At 51.2% G+C, this 20,735-nt stretch overlaps 1 protein-coding gene across 2 annotated transcripts in view; it reads left to right on the plus strand.

The window, feature by feature from the left end:
- The first annotated feature begins 414 nt into the window (after positions 1-414).
- The window catches only part of BRPF3 (bromodomain and PHD finger containing 3), a 33,427-nt gene continuing 13,106 nt past the window's right edge, over positions 415-20,735 (plus strand). Inside the window, exons 1-9 of one of the 2 annotated variants that reach the window (XM_019667484.1) lie at positions 415-431; positions 4,535-5,990; positions 8,824-8,980; positions 11,248-11,379; positions 13,741-13,869; positions 14,166-14,478; positions 15,192-15,494; positions 17,353-17,859; positions 20,624-20,717. In XM_019667484.1, coding sequence (XP_019523029.1) covers positions 4,540-5,990; positions 8,824-8,980; positions 11,248-11,379; positions 13,741-13,869; positions 14,166-14,478; positions 15,192-15,494; positions 17,353-17,859; positions 20,624-20,717 — 3,086 coding nt within the window. In that variant the 5' untranslated portion in view covers positions 415-431; positions 4,535-4,539. Of the gene's footprint in view, positions 432-469; positions 829-4,513; positions 5,991-8,823; positions 8,981-11,247; positions 11,380-13,740; positions 13,870-14,165; positions 14,479-15,191; positions 15,495-17,352; positions 17,860-20,623; positions 20,718-20,735 lie in introns of those variants that run through there. The other variant, XM_019667483.1, reaches the window with a different exon arrangement.

Consider the following 20,735-nt stretch of genomic DNA (forward strand, 5'->3'; position numbering starts at 1 on the left):
GGGGGGAGACGACTTTCTGAGAGTAGTGCAGGCACCTGCACCCCAAGAAACTACAGATGGGTTTTGCCTTCAATGACCGCCCTGGCTTAACCTTTGGAGGGGCCCTCTAGCTCCGGGAGGGGGGTCGTTGCCAAAACCTTAGCCATCACCCCCGCAGGCATGGGAGGAGGGGACGACTGACCACTCTTTAGAGTTAGGGACCCCTGTCTTTCCCAACTAGACCCGACCGTCCCCAGCTCTCTTGTCGGGCTCGCCCCGCGGAGGGCTGGGCCGGGGTGAGTCGGAGCCGCGGCGGGCGCAGACCCCATCTCCGCTCTGCACCCCTGCCGCGTCCGCACCGCCACCGTGAGGCCGAGACGGGGACGGTGCCCCGTGGCGGCGGCAGCTCCGCGCTCTTCTCCGCGCCGCCCCGGCCGCCGCCGCCGCGCTGGGTACGGGCGGGGGGATTTTTTTCCCGTTTTCCCCCCTCTTTCGCGCTCTCGCTCCCGTTCAGCGACAGAGCCCGCGGAGCCAGGGAGCGAGCGAGGGAAGGGGTGGAGGTGGCGGGGGGAGGCCGGAGGGGCGGATCCTGCCTGGGGGCTGATCCCTCCCTCCCCTCGGCCGGGCTCCGTGGCGGCAGCGGCGGCGGCGGCTCCATTCCCCCTCCTCCCCCGGGAGCGGTGGCGGCGGCCGGGCCCCCAGCGCGGGCCGGGAGGGGGCACGGCTGTGGCCGCGGAGGCCAGCGCGGGAGGAGGCCGCGCACCGCTCCCCGGGGCGCGTCGACCTGCTCGACGGCCAGCCCGTCCGCGCCCAGGGGCCCCTAACGGTGGGGCCCGGCCGGCTGCTGAGGTAATGGGGGCGGCAGCGGGGCCGGACAGAAATCGGGGATTGCGCGGGTGGGGGAGGGAAGCGGGGGGCTGCCCCAGCGGGGCGGGGGTGGTGCGAAGGCACTCTCCTGCAGCTAGGGCGGCGGCGGGGAAGAGGAAGGCGGGTGAAGGGGGGAGCTGAAAAGCGAAGACCCCCTCCCGCAGCCGCCATCTTGTTCCCCCCGGCCCTGGAAGCCGAGCCGCCGAGCCCCGCCCCCGCCACTCTCTCCGATTGGTCAGGCCTCAGGCGAATTCCACCCCCTGAGCGTCCCAGTTCCTCCTGACGGACGTGTGAAGCGGCCAATGGCCGCTCGCCTCTCTGCCCCGCTCGTACGCGGGCGCTAGCTTTCTCTGTCTTGAGGGTCGGACTTCGCGTCAGTGTGTCTCCGGCGCGCTCGCCCCCTCCCCTGAGGAGATGTTATTACCCTCCTTTCTCCTCCGAAGGGTCAAGATTCTTCTGGAAGAGGTGCCCCAGTAAAGGGGACAGGAGCCTTGGCTGGGGTCCTCGTCTCATGAGTATCTCGTGTGGGTGGCAGGGGGTACAGTTTAATTGCAGAAACTCCTCATTCTTCACGGACCTGGGTCGGGTGGGAGAGTAGGGGCTCAGAGGATGCCAGGAAGACCTCTGGTGGTGGTAGAGATTTTGACTGTGTGGGATGTGTGGGAAGGGTTGTATGGAATGAGAAACTCCCGCCAAAAAAACTAGACGGTACGCTCCTTGTGGGCGAAACTAATTTCATTTTCCTCAGCGGCAGCCCTTTCCCTTCAGAGTTTGCCCGCCAGAGACTAGAGGCTTGGGTAGGACAGAAGAGGTCTGTCTCCCTAGATATTTGCTGCTTGGTGGAGCGATACCTGCGCTGCTGGGGAGGTGGCAGGTAGGGAGAAAAGATGTAGAGTGGCTTTAACAAAGAAGGAGCCACAGCCTCTCTAAACTATTTCAAGTTAGTAGTGAGGTAGATTTTAACACCTCTGCTAGGGTCTCCAAGCCCTGGAGTGGGCAAGGGCAATAAAGCAGCGGTGTCGGCTGGGGCTGTTGCCAGGGTGTTGGCATTTGTAAGGCATATAGTGGCCACCGGCCTCTGGAACCTGAATTGCTGTGGTGATTCCGCTTCCTTTGGCTCCAAATGGGGTGTGTGCCTCCCTGGCACTGTTCCTCAGCCATGGTGTTTTTTTATTGTTTCAGTCATATTTTGGGATTGGAAGACGTTTTAAATAAGGATGTTAATACCTTATTAACAAATGGCAACCTTAAGAGGTAGATTTTATTGATTTCATTTTACTGAAGGAGTATGGGATTTTCTTCAGGTCACACAGGGCCAAGATTAGAACCTCGATTGCCCCAGAGCCTCTTTTTGTATCAGACCATCCATCTCTGTCGTGGTCTTTTCTCCTCGTGAGATGAGTTGAGCAAGTTAGAAGATCTGGGGTTGAATTGTAGTTTTATCACTTACAGGTTTGGGGGTTGATTTGACACCTTTCTGAGCTTTTGTTTTCTTCATCTGTAAAATGGAGATGATAATATCTATTCTGCCTCCCAAACTAGTTGTGGGAAATATGAATAGTAAAAGGGCTTTGTCGTTTGTAAACGTGTGCTAATCACCACCATCTCCACTTTATAGATAAAGATGGTAGACCCAGTAACTTAAACGACCAACTTTTTCTCCTTGAAATCCTCTCCTGATTCATTCCCTTTCAAGTCTCTGTCCACCTTTCAGGGCACCATATCCTCAAAGTTCTTTCCTGGTTGTTGTGGCCTCAGTAACTGCCAGTACAGGTCCGCCGAGCTCGTTATAGTCCTTCCAGCTAGAGAATGATGTAGGAAACTTGAGGGCTTTCTCTTGCAGCACAGGGGTAGACTAGAGTAAATATTTTGGGAGAGCGGGACCTCTGAGGTAACACTACATTGAGAGTTTACCTCAGATATTGCCCCAGTTGGTCTTAGGTCTAATGATGGTTGCAAATAGGTCTGTTATAACTTCATGCCACTGAGGCCATTCCAGAGAGCTTCTGCTTAAAAGATATACTAGCCAGTGCATCCTGAGTGCTGCCTTTTGCAGAGAAAACCCTGAATACTGTAGTTTGAAGTCCTTAGACTGCATGAAATAGACATTTCATGTGCCTTCACCCCTTCCCTGAAGTCATAATCAGGGGTTAGGGTTTCTGGTCATGGTATGATGGGTTGGGAGAGGTCCCTAGACCTGTGAATTTTTTTTTTTTTTAGCTGAGCCATCCTGCTACCTGTTGGCAGCTCAGCGGCTGCTCAGCTCGGGCCAGGACTCGAACTGCTGTTGCTCAGAGNAATTTTGAAAACCTAAAAACATAGAATACATTACTTTTGAGGAAAATATAAGTTATCAAAATAATAAGAAGAAAATCAAAACATGAGTGGTTAAAAAGTTCCAAAAAAACCCGTCCCAGCTTTCACAAGGAAATGCTACCACACCTTTAAGAAACAGACAACTGTCCAATGCTCCTTTCCAAATGCTTTTAAAACCATTTCAAGGCATTGAAAAATGAAGAAAACTTCCAAATTATTTCTATAAATCAAATATAACATTAATAACAAAATCTGACAAGGAAGGAAGAAAGGAAGGAAATTACAGACTAATCTCAGTTCTGAGTATTAATGCAAAAATAATGAGTATTAGTTGTCTGTTGCTGTGTGATAAATTACCATAAACATAGCAGCTTAAAACAATATATGTTTATTATCTCACAGTTTCCATGGACCAGGAGTCTGGGTACAGTTTAGCTGGGTCTTCTTTTCAGAGTCTCATGGGGCAACAATCAAGGTGTCAGCCAAGCTGCAGTCTCATGGGAGGCTTGCATCCTCTTTCAAGCTACATGGTGGTTAGCAGAATTCATTAATTTGCAGCTATAAAACTCAGGGCAGCTGGCATCTTCAAAGCCAGCAGGCAAACGTCTGGAGTTCAGGGAAGGTCCTAAACCCTATTTTAAAAGGCTTGCCTGATCAGGTCAGGCTCATCCAGGATAATCTCCCTTTCATTAACTCAAAGTCAACAGACTAGGGACCTTAATTATATCAGCAAAATACTTTCTCCTTTGCCACATAACAGAATCATGGGAGTGATATACCCTATCATATTTCANAGTCCTATATACATCACTAAAACATTAGGTCACTCCCCATGTCGCATTGTAATGATCTGTTTACTTCTCTGTTCCTTCAGTCAAACAGAGCTCCTGGAGGGCAGGGATCATGCGTGTTTGATTTCTCCTTTCATTCAACTAATACTTAGTGCTTAGGAGCCAGGCACCATTCCAGGTGCTGGGGATGTAGCAGTGAACGAGACAGGTAGAAATCCCTTCTCTCATAGAGCTTACATTCTAGTGGAAAGAAGCAAACATACATGATAAATAGGTAAATTACATAGCACAGTAAAAAATGGTGAGTGTTACAGTGAAAAATAAAGCAGGATGAAAGATTGCTGGGGAGAGATTTGCAATTTTAGATAGAATGGTCAGGGAAGGTCTCAGGGAGAAGTGAAGTTTGTGGAAAGACTTAAGGAGGTGAAGGAACAAGCCATGTGGACATCTGAGGGGCAGGATGTTCAGACAGAACAGCCAGTCCTCTCAGGGGTCACTCAGTCAGATGGAAGGGTGAATGAGTGCATCAAGCTTATGGTCTCCTGGCTTTCTCTCCTTAGGCTTGTCCCCTTTTTTCCCAGGTGCCATGAGGAAGCCTCGCCGGAAGTCACGGCAGAATGCCGAGGGCCGGCGTTCCCCATCCCCCTACAGTCTCAAGTGCTCACCCACCCGGGAGACCCTGACCTATGCCCAGGCCCAGCGGATTGTTGAGGTGGACATTGATGGCCGCCTGCATCGGATCAGCATCTATGACCCACTCAAGATCATCACGGAGGATGAGCTGACTGCACAGGATATCACTGAATGCAATAGTAACAAGGAAAACAGCGAGCAGCCTCAGTTCCCCGGCAAGTCCAAAAAACCCTCATCCAAGGGCAAGAAGAAGGAGTCCTGCTCCAAGCATGCGTCAGGCACTTCCTTCCACCTCCCGCAGCCCAGCTTCCGCGTGGTGGACTCAGGCAGCCAGCCTGAAGCACCCCCGCTGCCCGCTGCCTACTATCGCTACATTGAGAAGCCACCTGAAGACCTGGATGCGGAGGTCGAGTACGACATGGATGAGGAGGACCTCGCCTGGCTGGACATGGTGAATGAGAAGCGGCGAGTAGATGGGCACAGTTTGGTGTCAGCAGACACCTTTGAGCTGCTGGTGGACCGGCTTGAGAAGGAGTCATACCTGGAGAGTCGCAGCAGTGGGGCCCAACAGTCACTCATTGATGAAGACGCTTTCTGCTGTGTGTGCCTAGACGACGAGTGCCACAATAGCAACGTCATTCTCTTCTGTGACATCTGCAACTTGGCTGTACACCAGGAATGCTACGGCGTCCCTTATATCCCCGAGGGTCAGTGGCTATGCCGCTGCTGCCTGCAGTCTCCTTCCCGGCCTGTGGATTGCATCCTCTGCCCCAATAAAGGTGGCGCCTTCAAACAGACCAGTGACGGGCACTGGGCCCACGTGGTGTGTGCTATCTGGATCCCTGAAGTCTGCTTCGCTAACACCGTGTTCCTGGAGCCCATTGAGGGCATCGACAACATCCCACCTGCCCGCTGGAAACTCACCTGCTACATATGCAAACAGAAGGGGCTGGGTGCAGCCATCCAGTGCCATAAGGTAAACTGCTACACAGCCTTCCATGTGACGTGTGCACAGCGGGCCGGGCTCTTCATGAAGATTGAGCCCATGCGTGAGACCAGCCTCAATGGCACCATCTTCACAGTGCGCAAGACCGCCTACTGTGAGGCCCACTCGCCACCGGGGGCTGCCACTGCCAGGAGGAAGGGTGACTCCCCCGGAAGCCTCAGTGAGGCTGGGGATGATGAAGGGCTGAAGGAGGGCTGTGGGGAGGAGGAAGAGAAGGAAGAGGTGGAAGAGGAGGAGGAAGATGAAGGCCAAGGTGGAGTAGGCGGCTCCCTCAAGGGAGTGCCCAAGAAGAACAAGATGACTTTGAAGCAAAAGACCAAGAAGGAGCCAGAGGAAGTGGGTCGAGACACGCCCTCCACTGTTCCCTTGGTCACTGTCCCCCAGATACCCTCTTACAGGTGAGCCTGCCTCGGAGGGCTCCCTAGGGACTCATGATTTCTTCTTGGGCTGGTTTTGGCCCTGGGCCAGGCCTCTTTCCCCATGCGCTATTGGTGAACATCTGTTCTCGTCTGCGCCCTCAAATTTCTCCTTTGGACCCTGGGCTCGCCTAGCCTGGTTCGCGATTTTGATTGGGTTCTCAGAACAGTGTCTTTCCTTTGGTTCAAGGTGAGACAAACACTTCAAGTTGCTTAGGAACTCAGGTGACAGGATATCTAAGGAAGTATTTTTCCACAGGGGCACAGGGGCATTTTGGACAGGTAATTCATCATTATTAGGACTGTCCCATGCATTTCTAGATGTTTAGCATCTCTAGTCTTTGCAAATACCAGTTGCATCCCCTCCCTCATTGCTTGGTCTTTGTAACAATCTCAAACACTCCCCATATTTGTTTCTAAAACCTCTACAGTGATACAACTACTTCCAATTGAGAACAGCTGTTTTAAGGGGTCAGTATGGGTTTCTACTGTCCAGAAAGCTTGGTTCTGGGAACGATGAGGACGTTGTGTGAGGGGGTGGTGGTGTGGGGAGGACACGCTATTCCTCCTCTTGAGAAGCTTTTAGATTTAGGGGAAAGAGGATCTCTCAGTTCAGGGGTGTAACTAAGCCACCTTGACCCCTGCTGAGTGTGTAGAAAGACCAGTGTACCTGTTAAACCATCAGAGAGGTAGGTAGCTGGAGCCGTTGGAGGGATGGGGGGTTGGCAGAGAAGCAACCCGGGTCCACAGGGTGATGTTAGAGCAAGAAGAAATCTTGGAGATTATTCATCTAATATAGTCCTTGCACCTTCTCCCACACCCCCAGATGAAGAAACTGCGGCCACGGGAGGTAAAGTTGTTCACTCCTTTATTCATTCGATGAAATATTTATTGAGCACTTACTATATGCCAAGTCCTGTTCTAAGGGCTGCAACCAGGTGAAAAGCAGCAGACTGAACAACAAGCTGGGGCTCATGATGCCTCTAGGTTCTGTACCTGCTGTCTCTCTCTCTCAATGAGAAGGATAGGGAGAAAGGAGCACTGGAGGGGAATGCAGAGTGAGTTCTATGAGGGGAACAGGCAACCAGACTTCTCAGTCTGAGAAGAAGACACAAGAGTGGAGCAGGTCAGGAGGGAGAGGCTCTTGTTGCAAACCATGGCTTGAGTTAGAATTCAGTCGATTGGAAATGTATCATCTAGGCACAGAGCTGTTCTAGGCGACCCTCTTCCCTGAGGTGAGTGGGTGAATGCTTAGTCCCCATCTGTAGGGTGGTGGTGTCCTGGGCTTGACGTTTTGTCAGTTTGCTCTTGTCCATGTCTCTTGCAAGCGGCCAGCATAGCTTGCTGGCTAAGATCCAGACAGACCTGCCTTTGAATCCTGTTTCTGTCACTAACTATCTGCGTGACCTTTGGCAAGTTACGTAACTTCTTTAAGCTGTAGTGTATTTATCTGTAAGTGAACCTACCTCAAGGGTGTTGTGAGAAATAAATAAGTAAAGCACTTAGCACAGTGCCTGGCAAATAGTAAACGCTCAATAAATAGTGGCTGCTGCTGCTGCTATTTTTTTATTATTATTCTTTCTCCTACCTGCACAAATGCTATTGGGACCCTCCATGGCCAAGAGGTTGTAGGGTGGGCGGGGGGCTGCCTGCATCTGGGCAGGTGTGCTTGGCATGGGCATTGGTGGGGGGATCTGTCCTTTGGGGAAAGGCCCAGGCCTTCATTTTGTAAGCTTGGCTTTGGAGCAGGAATGTCTGACCGTGGAAAGGCCCAGGCCCAGGTGTGCAATGTGCAGTCCAAGAGGCCCATCCATCCTCCTTAGGTTCCACCTGGTTGTTCAGCCCTGTTTATCTTTCAGTGGAGTGAGGTGAAGAGAAAAGCGACGGAAACACCACAGGAGCACTGAAGTCTTGCTTACCTGGTAGATATACAGCAAGTTATAGCAGAGAGATCGTGGATGCAAACCCCACCCAGCTCCACCACCTTAGTAGCTGCGTTAGTGACTCGGACCATTTATTCAGCCTCTGTTCCTAAGCTGCCTGTCCATCTTTTGTAACACAGGAATGATGTCAGCCACCTTTCAGTATGGCCATTAGGATAGAGGTTGTAGGCTCTCATTAGTTCCCTTCCTGCCCCTTTCCCTTCCCCCCACACGCTACTGGCTTAAATCCTGACCTTAAAACTTCTCTTTTAGGGTAGTTTAGCCAGCTAAGTTTTCAAGATTCTCCAGCCTCTCATACCTTTACATCCATTTTTTTAAAAATTTGACCCAGAAGTAGACATTATTAGGCTGCTGAGGTTTTTAATGAAAACCCAGAGGTCAGACAACTCCGAGGGATTGCTTTTGGCTCGGAAAGGCGTAGCCTGCTGTACTCCTACTAGTTTTCCTTCCAGCTTGGCCGTGGACTACTACCCCCTGGTCTGGTGGGACCCTCAGCCATAGGAAATAGTGACCACATTGTCCAAAGCTTACTCAAGTTCCTGTTCTCTTTCGCTGCCTTTATCAAAAGGAGGCTGGGGGTGTTGGGGCACAGGCCTGGGTTTCTCAGGAGCCCAGGCGCACAGGAAACGGTTTCTGGGAGAGGGTTCTTTTGGAGGACTGCAATGCGGGAGGGGGAAGGTCAAGTGAAATATGCTGAATCTGAGCTGCTTAACTTTGCTGTCCTTCTCAAGCCTGTCTCTGAGGTGAGGCACTTAGCCACTTTATTCTGTCTTCCTTTGTAAGGTTTAGAAATGAACCAGGGTCTGGCTAGGAGGCTGTAATCTGGGCTGCCCACTGACCCTGTCTTTCACTTCCCTGTGCCTCTACTCAAGGTTGAACAAGATCTGTAGTGGTCTCTCCTTTCAGAGGAAAAACCAGTTCATGCAGCGGCTTCACAACTACTGGCTGTTGAAACGGCAGGCACGGAATGGTGTCCCTCTCATCCGGCGCCTGCACTCCCACCTGCAGTCCCAAAGGAACGCCGAGCAGGTGGGTGAAGTGGTGATCTGGAAGTGGTGGGGTGCAGGACGTGGAGTGATGGTTTGGGTAGCCCCCCGACCCCTCTGTGGAGCTTTTGCCTCTAGGTGGTCTATCCCAGGAACAACCTCCAGCACTGCAGAGCTCTTCACATCAGACAGCAGCCCCTGGATGGGAGAGGCTTGACTTTGGAGCCCATTCTAGGGGAGACTGGAGAGCAAGCCCAACTTTCTATGCATGTGGGGAAATCCTTTAGATGTGGCAGGAAGGAAGAAGTGGGCCAGGCAGCCATGTAGAAAAGGTGCACTTTCCTTAAGACACTACACTGCCCTCCTCCAACAAATGTTTCATGGAAAATGTACCATCTAAGTTGTAGTACACATCCTGCCCAGTCGTGATGTCCCTTTAGCCACTAGCAACGGGAGATGCTAGGCGTTTAGTGGTTTCTGAGAAGGTGGAGGCCCCCTGAGAGATTTTCTAAACATCCTTACTTCTAGCTCCCTCTTCACTTGCTCCACTACTTCCACCTTTAAGTATTCCCACTCTGCCTCTCCAGGTATGAAGCAAGCCTTCACATGACTAAGGCGCCCCCTGATTTTCCTTTTGCCTTCTGTAACTGAAGCCCTGAAGTGCCGTCTGTATCTCATCCCTTCTCAAAATGGTCCATGTGCTCCCCTGAAGCCTCCCTCTACGGCATCAGTGACCTCTTCCCAGTCCAGCAAGTCTGTCCTCAGATTCTCATTTTATTTGACCATTGAGCTACATTTGACACTATGATCACCTTGACTTAGAGCTCTGTGACACCATTTCTCACCTCCTCCACCCCCAGGCTGTACCCTGTGCCCATCCCACTTACATCTTGATGGTGACATTCCCAGGGCCTCTGCTGCCTGCCTGTTTGCTTGGAGAACTTGTCCACTCATAGTTGTAAATAATGGGCAGCAGCTCCAGGTTCTCATCTTGTCCTCATCTGTTCTTTCTACCCTTGGTCCCTCTAGGGCACAGGAACTATAGACGCTCACGTAGATGTTGTTTCTTGTAACTCAACTATTAGAAACTGAATTCGTTATCTCCCTTCTTCTCAGTAAACATATTGCCCCATTATTGTCATGAAGCCTTCTCCCTCCTGACCTCAGAGGTTCCCCACCTTGGAGTTACTTTTAACTCTTCCCTCCATAACAAGCCACAGTCAGTCATCCCCTGAGCTCTTTGGGGGTATTTCTCAGTATATGGCCCTTGGTCTCCATTCTCCAGCTACCCTACTCACCCATGTCCCCTTAACTTCAGTAGCAGCTTTTTGGTGATCACTAGCCTTTAATTCTTTCTTTGCTCTACAACTGGTAATGACTCACACACCATTTTCCATCCTGTCACTTCCATTTCTAGAATGTTCCCTCTCTCCAAGCAGGTCTTGTCCAGGCTTTTGCCTGGCATTTGAGGCTTCTTGTCAGCTGGATCCTGGGTCTTCCTTGGCTTTTGTAGTTCTCTAACCTCTCTGCTCTGGCCAGCCCCTTTTTCTCACAAAGCAAAGAATCACTAATTCTGCCTCCACACTTCTGCCCTGTGGTCCCTTGGGTTCCACACAAGGCATTCCTTGCTGCTTTATTCATCCATGTCCATCACTCCATGTGAAAACCTAGTAAGACTGCCTCCCCCAGGAAGCCTTCTCTGACCTTACCCCAACCCACTCAGATCCCCTCTTATTTTATATCCTCTCAGCATTTTATATTCAGCCTATCTGATCAGTTTTTGTTGTCTTTATGCTACTATGCCCTGTGCGTCAAACCCTGAGCCTCTTCCTTCCCCAACCATGCTGTAACCTCTTCTAGGGCTGGAATCATGTTTTTGTGGTGGTGGTGGTGTTTTAAGTATGTCAGTCAGTACAAGTTTGTAGTCACCACAACTTGATTTCTAGCCAAGTTGAAGCTCTAGGGTTAAATTCTTTCCACCCTGAGGTGTCTGTTAGCTTCTTTCTGAAATTTTTTCCAGCCCCGAGGGGCACAGCTGCTTTCTGGTGTCCCCAAGGGTAAGGGGAAGCTGTCCAGATCTCACCGCAGCCATGGTTCTTGTGCTGCAGTGAAGAAACATTGTTATACAGTCAGGGAAGCACAGGAGGCAGGAATGGGGTAGAGGGGGTGGAGGGCTCTCAGGGACTGTGGGTCAAGAAAGGGGTTGGGGCTCTTAGTTGCCGAGGTCCTGTGAGGCTCCAACAGGGAGAGGACATCGGGCGGGAAGGCGGCCCCTAGCTCCCCCTCTTTCCTTTCCCTCCCCCCCTGCAGCGAGAGCAGGATGAGAAAACGAGTGCAGTGAAGGAAGAGCTGAAATACTGGCAGAAGCTCCGGCATGACCTGGAGCGGGCGCGGCTGCTGATTGAGCTGATTCGGAAAAGAGAGAAGCTCAAGCGAGAGCAGGTGAGGAGCTCCGAGCCCCAGGGCTCTTGTTCAAGAACTTTTTCTTCTACCGTCAGTGTTATCAGGAGACCTGGAGCCTCTGCCTGGTGTCAACTTGCACCCCTTCCTTCCTACCCAGTATGATGCACCCCAAGGCCTGCCTTCTCTGTGTTGGGTGCTGCTGATGACTTCTAACTGGGAATCCAACTTCTGGTGGCCTCAGGCATAAGCTTCACATCATATGCCTGGGCCCAACCCTAGAGTTTGTGACTCAGAGACTCTCAGGGGGAGCCTGGCCTGGATTTTAGAAAGCTGCTCAGGCTACTCTGATAGGCATCGCCTCTGACCTTGGAGCTCCTTGGAGGGTTCTTACTAGGCCCTTAAACACTATGGTACCGAATCATTTAAATTTCCCAACCTCTACTCAAGGAGATCCTCAGCCTCTACACGTGGGGAATGTTGAGATAGGTAGTGTAGCACAGGGGTTAGGAAGATGAACTGTGGCACCAAACTGCCTCGGTTTATATCCTGGATCTGCCATTTACTACTCGTGTGACATTGAGTAAGTTGCTTAATCTCCTTATACCTCAGTTTCCTCGATTGTAAAATGGCAGTGATAATAGAACCTATCCCCTAAGGTTGTGGTGAGGTTTAGGTGACTTGGATGTATAAAGATCATAGGACAGTGCCTGGCACACAGTAGGCTTTATAGTGTCAGTTGCTATCATCCTAATTATTATTGATACTGTTTGCTTCCCCGCAGTGCTGTACACATGGTAGAGAGCAAATATTATTAATTGAATGGATGATGAGCCAAAACTATTCTCTCTGGTTCAGGAATAGCAGCTGTTACTCGCATGCTTCAGAGGCCTGGGTTAAAGATGTTCCTTTCTCTCTCTGAACTCCCACTTCGCTGTTCAGCCCCAGCACAAGCCCTTCTCTTACAGGCCTATAGCCTGAGTTTCCACCTCTGAGACTGGGCAGCTCTTGCCATACTTAGCATGGGTGGCCATGGAGGACATCCTAGGACCTTCTCCATGGATTCAAACTGTCTGCCATGCCAGGCCTGGATCCACAGCTGAGCTTTCCTTCCAGCCTCTGTTTCAGAGGAATGGAAGGGAAAAGGAAGCAGGTAGGCCAGAATGTCGTAGCCGAGAGGCAGGAACTTTTCATAGTCTAATCCATGGCTTCCCAATCTTTTCAGTTAGGGCACACATAGAATATAACATTTGTACAGCATACTACTGTAAATATGTGAGGCTGCCTGCTTCCTGAGGGGGTGAGCCTGGAGGTCCGGTCACCCCAGGCTAACCCAGACACCCCAAGGGCCAGTGGGATCAATATCTCAGCACACTAGGTGGGAATTCTAGCCCCAGGAACACTGTATCATCAGTGTGCTCTTTGGATAGAGACCCCGGTTCAAATCTTGTGTCTTTTCTAACCAGCTTATCTTGGGTTCATGACAGCTCAGTCATACTCTTCTCAAGCCTCAGATTCCATATTTGTGAGATGGGGATAGTAAATTTCTCCTTCAGAGTTAGCTGAGGTAATGTAAGTAGAGAGGCAGTGTGGCATAGCCATCCAGAGCACACGTTGTGGAACCAGACTGTCTGGGACTAAGTCCTAACTCTGCCCCTTATTAGCTGTGTGACCTTGGACCAGTCAGTACTTAGTCTCTGTTTCAGTTTCCTCTTCGTAAACTATCTGATCTCTACTTACCTCATGTACTCACTTATTTACATAAAATGCTTAGAATGTTACTTGGCACTTAGTAAGGACTATAGACATGTTAACTATTATTACAGTTGACCCTTGAACAATGTGGGGATTGGGGGTGCTGTCTTCCTGTACAGCTTAAAATCCACATGTAACTTGACTCCCCAAAAACTTAACTGCTAATAGCTTACTGTTAAACAGAAGTCTTACTGATAACATAAACAGTTAATTAAAGTATATTTTTGTGTGTTATGTATATTATATACTGTATTCTTACACTAAAGTAAGCTAGAGAAAAGAAGATGTTATTAAGAAACTCATAAGGAAGTGAAAATACATTTACAGTATTTATTGAAAAAATCTGCATATAAGTGGACCTGTTCAATTCAAACCTGTGTTATTCAAGGGTCAACTATATAGTTATTGTTACTCTAAGTTTTGGTCTGTGCTTGACACTCAGGAAACATCCACATAGTGGTAGCTGTTGGTGTCATTATTTCTAGGCTGTGGGTTGGATGATAGCACCTCATAAACTGGTCAGCTTAATATCCTGTGAAAATTTGTTATACATGATTAGTGAAAGTCAAGTTATCAAGAAAAAGTTCCATGCCTCTTTGCGGGGGAGGGGGAGGGGGGGTGTCCTGATCTCCCCCCACCTCCCCACAGGTCAAGGTGCAGCAGGCTGCCATGGAGCTGGAGCTGATGCCATTCAACGTTCTGCTAAGGACAACCTTGGACTTGCTGCAGGAGAAGGATCCCGCACACATCTTTGCCGAGCCCGTCAACCTGAGTGAGGCAAGTACCCCACCCCCCACCCCCCTTCCCGAGCAGTGAGCTCATCTTGAACTGGAAATGATCTGAGTAACCCAGGAGGGGGTTGGGGCCCAGGGTGTATAAACCCTGGGGCGTCGGCAGGGCTAATAGACTTATCCATGGTGAGGAATCAGTGGGTCAGGGTGGGCCAGGGCCCTGGGCTCGGAGTGAGCTCGGTGTGGCCAGACCAGGAAACGGGGAAACAGCAGTGCCGGTGAAGGGTGTGCCTGTTTGGCTAGTAAATGGTTGTTGTAATTGTACAGGTTTTATATGTTTAGGTTCCAGATTACCTGGAATTCATATCCAAGCCAATGGATTTTTCTACCATGAGGCGGAAGCTGGAATCCCATCTGTACTTCACCTTGGAGGAATTTGAGGAGGACTTTAACCTTATAGTTACCAACTGCATGAAGTATAATGCTAAAGACACAATTTTCCACCGAGCAGCTGTCCGCCTGCGGGACCTGGGAGGGGCCATCCTGCGGCACGCCCGGCGGCAGGCAGAGAACATCGGCTATGACCCCGAGAGGGGCACCCACTTGCCCGACTCACCCAAATTGGAGGACTTTTACCGCTTCTCCTGGGAAGACGGTGAGAAGCCTGGACGGGTGGGGAGGAGAGAGGCCAGGAGGAGACCCGGGAACAGAGCCCAGAGAGCCAGGGATCGGGGTGGGCCTTGGGGCTGCAGGGTAGACTCCAGGAGCAAAGCTGGGGGGAGGCACAGGCTGGAATACACCTGCTTGTGGCTACAATAGTTGCAAGGATTAAAGTTTAACTCATTCACTGAGCACTTCTTGAATGGTAGCACTTCCAGCTGTCTGAAAAGCTGAAGCCTCACTGGGGTCTTCCTCTCCCAGACCCCTCTGTGTGGCATTGGAGCATGGGGCACGGGGAATGCAATGCTGGTGTATGTGTGGCTCTTTCAGAAGAGCGCAGGTAGAGGACCAGAACACGGCATTGCCTCTGAGCCCCGTGCTCTTCCTGCCCTGGCTGTCTGCTTCTTGATGGCAACAGCCAGTCACTCGGGCTAGGGGATTGCCAAGCTGCCTCGTGCCTGCTCCATGGAGCCCATAATTGTGACTGTGAACTGCTTCCTGCAGATGTTTCCCAGATTCTGACCTTGTCCCTGTGGTTGCCCTCCGGCCTGCAGTGGCGCCAGGGCCAAGCCCCCACAGTGATGCTGCTGGAAGCCAGTGGTCCAGGCATTCCAGGAGAATACTTTTCATCCGAAGGACTCAGCCCTTCCCCCTTGCCCTGGGCTGTCAGGTCCTTCAGCCCCTTCTGTCCTCCCTTCTCCCTGGCAGTGGACAACATCCTCCTACCTGAGAACCGGGCCCATTTGTCCCCGGAGGTGCAACTGAAGGAGCTGCTGGAAAAACTGGACCTGGTGAGTGCCATGCGGTCCAGTGGGGCCCGGACCCGCCGCGTCCGCCTGCTGCGCCGGGAGATCAATGCCCTCCGGCAGAAGCTGGCACAACCGCCGCCACCACAGCTGCCCTCACTGAACAAGACTGTGTCCAATGGGGAGCTGCCAGCAGGGCCCCAAGGGGATGCTGCTGTGCTGGAACAGGCCCCGCAGGAGGAGCCAGAAGACGATGGGGACAGAGGTGAGACAGTCACGGGCAGGCCGGGTGCTGGGGAGCAGGGTAAGGGAGGAAGGGTTAAGCTGAAATCCCACAGTAGAAGCGTCGTTCCCTGAGTTTAGGTCTGACCTTTGTGGGCAAGCAGAAACCCTGGGAGGGGTCACACGTCCATGTATACCCAAGGATGATATTCAAAACATGTAACAAGCAGGAGAGACCAGAATTTATCAGTTAGAATAGATATTGACTATTATATTAGAGTGGACTCCTGGGGGGCCAATGATATGGATATTTAGTTACTGGATTGTGGGCAGGCTCAGAGTTTCAGATGCTAGGGCCCAGTAGCTATTTACTAACCAGTAAAGAAGTATTTCAGTGTTTTACACCTGACATGGTCCTATTATACATACCAGTTATATGTTAGATCACCTTATACCACCATGTAGAGAGGCCCTCAAAGCAGCTTAGGTTGTGCTGTGGGGCACAGAAAAGAAAGACCCTAAAGATGGTCCGAGCTCTCAAGTTACCTCATGGGTTTGACCCCAGCTGGCTGAGCCTACAGGCCCATCCCAAGCAGAAAGGCCACACTGCAGAAGACAGCTGGAGAAGTGATTTCCAGAGACTCAGGGACCTTAAAGCTGAGCTGCTTTCCATTCTCCCCACTTCCCTGGGGACAGAATTGTCTACCCGCTACCTGTCCTTGGATCTGAGCCGATGGCTTGGGATGGCATGTCATCCACACAGTTCAAAAGTTTGGGAGTTATCTCCAGAGGATAGGGAGCCAAAGGGCAAGAAATGGCCCGTTTTATTTTAGGTTGGCAGAGAATGAGGGCATGGCTGAGAGGTCACAATTGGGATTAGAGGGCTTCATGTCCATTGGGATTCTTCCCAACTCCCCACGTGGCAGGCAGGATGCCACTAGTGCCCCCACTCTTGGGCCGTGGGAGCGCAGTCGTGCCCAGTGGCCTGGCTGCAACAGCTTCTCCTAGAGCAGCGGTTCTCAACCTGTGGGTTGCGACCCCTTTGGGGGTCAAACGACCCTTTCACAGGGGTCGCCTAAGACCATAGGAAAACAAAAAGATACTTACATTATGATTCATAACAGTAGCAAAATTACAGTTACAGAGTAGCAACGAAAATAATTTTATGGTTGGGGGTCACCACAACATGAGGAACTGTTAAGGGGTCGCGGCATTAGGAAGGTTGAGAGCCGCTGTCCTAGAGGGTTTCCGACAAAATTCCCAAGGCTCGCCTCCCAGAGATTCCGATTAGGGACGTCTGGGATGTGGCTTGGAAGGCTTAATTTTTACAAATGTCAAGGTGGTAGGTGAACAGACATGTTTGGGAACCACTGATTAACTTACTTGGTCTCATTTTTCCGTATCTAAACTCTTTTTCTGCTTGTCCTACTTGCTTCACTTAAAACAAAATACAACAAAAGTTGGGAAAGCACTTGAGTCTAATGAGAGTTGTAGACCCCTAATCTATGAGCTGAGACTTACCTAATTGATTAAACGGGACTTCCAGCTTTCTTGGGTGTAGAGCAGTAGTTTATAACCCTCATGTCATCAGACTCACCTGGTAAGCTTAAAAATAAAATACCCCATCTTTATAGGTTTGGCTTCATTTGGTCTGGATGGGACCTTGGCATTGAAATTTTTAAGAAATTTCCTAGGTGATCCTAATGCAAAGCCAGGGTTGAGAACTACTAGTGCTGATAAAACTTAGTCCGATATTCTCTTTATCTGATCTCTGAAACCTGGATTCTTTTCAAGCCTTATAACAGCCCACGCTTTTGTTCTTGGTCATCAGTGTCATTATCTGGCTTGTAGGGGCAGACTTTTTCTAAAATGTTCAAGCAGGTTCTCTTTTTCTCTAACAGATGACTCCAAACTGCCTCCCCCACCAACCCTGGAGCCCACTGGGCCTGCACCTTCCTTATCTGAACAAGAATCCCCTCCGGACCCCCCCACCCTGAAACCCATCAATGATAGCAAACCTCCAGGCCGATTCCTAAAGCCCAGGAAGGTAGAAGAAGACGAGCTCTTGGAAAAATCACCTCTGCAGCTAGGGAGCGAGCCTTTGCAGTGCCTGCTCAGCGACAATGGCATCAATAGACTGTCCCTTCTGGCCCCTGACGCCCCTGCCGGCACCTCCCTCAGCGGTGTGGGCCGCCGCACCTCAGTCCTCTTCAAGAAGGCTAAGAATGGGGTTCAGCTGCAGAGGAGCCCAGAAAGGGCCCTGGAGAATGGCGAGGACCATGGTGCAGTAGGCTCCCCTGCCTCTCCCGCCAGCATCGAGGATGAGCAGCACTCCCGGAAGCGGCCGAGGAGCAGGAGCTGTAGTGAGAGTGAAGGGGAGAGGTCCCCCCAGCAGGAGGAAGAGACAGGTGACCCCACCTGTGACTTGTCTCGCTGCTTCTCATCTGCTTTCCTGCTTTGCCTTGCCAGCCGCCACCTTCCCCAGTCAGCTGCCTCCCAAATGACCCCTGCAGATGCCACTAGTAGCATGGAGGGCTTTGTAGCTCACAGTTGGGCCTGGCGCATGAGTAGTGGCCTGGGAAATAGGCTGTGAGCAAGCATTTTGACAGGGCTAGGTTGTGTCTGGGGCTGTCTTTGGCCTGAGGGAGATACAAAGCTAGATATGGTAAAATGGGTCCTGTCTTCATTTTGGTTCATTTATTCATCAGATATTTATATCAGGCATTATTTTAGGTACTTGGGGGGGAAAAAATCTCCTCCTTTGGAGGAGAGACAGACTAAAAACAAATGAGTGAATTGTATCTTGTATTAGAAGTGATGCAGAAAAATCCAGCAGGGAAGGGGGATAGGAGATTCTGGGGTGCTGTTAGAGAGGATGACCCAGGGAGGCCTACAAGGAGATGACATTTGAGTAAAGATCTAAAGGAGTTGAAGGTGTGAGCTATTGGTGTATCTGGGGGAAGAACGTTCCACAGAGATAGACCAGCAAGTGTCCAGGCCCTGGGGGTGGGAACAGCAAAGAAAGCAGCAGAGTGAGCCAGGGGCTGGTCAGAGATGGAGTCCCAGAAGTAGGTAATGGGGGTTCGATCACTGAGGAATCCTTATTCCATGTCCAGCACCAGCTGGGCACTGGCGGCGAATAAGTCAGACTCAGTTCCAGCTCCAGAAGGGTTCAGTATAGTGAGGAGACTGGATGGTCTTCTGAGCTGCCGAGATGTCACAGAGTGGACAGTATGTGGTTATATGTCAGCTGATAGCACTGTTGGAGGTGTTGGGAAGGCTTCATGCAGAGGTGATGCCTAAGCTGGCTCTGAGGGACGAGGGTAGAATAGAAAAGAGTAGACGGGACCGAGGGCTCAGGTCCGGGTTTGTGGGAACAAGGACAGAATCCCTGTGAGGGACAGTTTGGAGAGGAGCTCCCCAGAATGTCAAGAGCCACGGCTAGGTGGGCAGGTGGGCCTGGATGGGCAGGCCCTCCATTGCCAGACAGGCATTGCATCGTGGTGGGATACGGAAGGCCAGCTCGCTTGGTGGGGTGGGGCCTGTGCTTTACTGTGGCTGCTCATGTCCCTTTGTGTGGTGGCTTTGAGCTGTGTGGCCAGCACGTGCTTTTCTCTCTTCCTCCCTAATACTGTCTTCCTACCAATACCCTCCCTTCCTGTCTGGCCCAAGCTTCCCTGTAGCTTAGGGCAGTAGGTTGGTATATAAGGCAGGAGCTTGAGGCCCGGAGTTGACAGACCTGAGTTCAAATCCCGTCTTTTTACCAGCTGTGTATCAAATCAGTTTCCTTATTTCTAATATGGGGCTGATGATACCTACTTTGCAGGGCTCTCAGGATTGGAAATAGTCTGTGTAAGGCCCTGGCACACAGCAGTAGATGGTAGCAGTTATTATCATTGTCATCCTCTCAGCTGTATGTGGCACAGCCAAACAGCACTGAGAACACCACTAAAAACACAAAGTCCTGCTATTGGGTAGCAGGCCTGGGCATCAGGCTCACTGAACCTGAGAGGGCTCATGCTTGGGGACACTGCTAGAATCCTGTCCTCCCCCGCAGCCCAGCTGCCTGGCGCTCAGGAATGCTTGTCCACAACCTTTGCCGAGTCCCACAGAGACAGGTGTTGATCCTTCACAGGTGAGGCCCCCGAAGGCACAGCTGGCTTTGGAGATTTAAATTGAGGTCACTATGTTAGAGGCCGAGCCAGGTCAGAGTCCAGACATCTTGGCCCAGATACCTGCTCTGACAGGTGTGACTTGCCCCACAGTTTTCTGGCCAGAGTGTCCTGACTTAGAGGTCTTCACTCGGCTCCCAGACTTGTAGGACCCTGGATGGTGGTTAAGAATTGGGCAGATGGAGAGGAGAGCTGGAGCCTTCACGGGAGATGAGAGTCCTGCCCCTGGAATGAGCAGACAGTCTTCATCTGCCTCCAAACGGCTCCCTGCTGTAAACAAACCTCTCATTCATACTTAATAGCATCCTCCATAAGTAAGAAGGTATTATGTTCACCTCACAGAAGGAAAGGCCATGGCCTAAAGAGGGAACGGGCCTGCATTTCAGAGCTCAGGGAATCCTGACTCCCCATCCCAGGAGGGCTTTAGCTCTGAAAAGTCCCGCCATCCTCAACTCTGACCAGCCCTGCTAGATATCTCTGGATGTGGTTGACACAGCCCTTATCCTGCCCCCACCTCCCCTGACACCATCCCAAAAGAATGAAGCTAGCTGCTGCCAGCTGTGTGATGCATAGGGTGTGTGAGTGTTTATCTGAAGAAGCCAGGAGGGTGGGCTCCGCAAGCGGCAGAGGAAACTCCCTGATAATTGAGTCCTGAAATGAGAAGCACATCTAGGACTTGTGAGCCAGCCAGAGTGGGGAAGTCTTGGTATTTCCCTTCGTAGCCAAATGACAGTAACTGGAGTGAGTCTGTGTGCTGTGTTTTCCTTAAAGTAAAACCAGAATATGGGAAGGAAAATGCAGCGTCTACTCCTTGCCCCAGCCAACATTTCCCCCAAACCTGTATCAGATTCCACTGCCAAAGACCCATGTCCCACAGGGGAAGGCACAGCCATTCTTTCCACCTGTCCTCACCAAGCCCTCCCATAGGCTCACACTGCAGCATGTGTGCGGAGAATGGCGGGGTTTCTGCACTCAGGCTCACTCTGTGTGTCCTTGGCAGGTGTGACCAACGGCTTTGGAAAACACACCGAAAGTGGGTCTGACTCAGAATGTAGTTTGGGCCTCGGTGGTGGACTGGCCTCTGAAGCTTGCAGGTAAGAACGCTTGTCCCC

This window comes from Hipposideros armiger, unplaced genomic scaffold, assembly GCF_001890085.2.
Source record: "Hipposideros armiger isolate ML-2016 unplaced genomic scaffold, ASM189008v1 scaffold_497, whole genome shotgun sequence".
NCBI classification, from domain to species: Eukaryota; Metazoa; Chordata; class Mammalia; order Chiroptera; family Hipposideridae; genus Hipposideros; species Hipposideros armiger.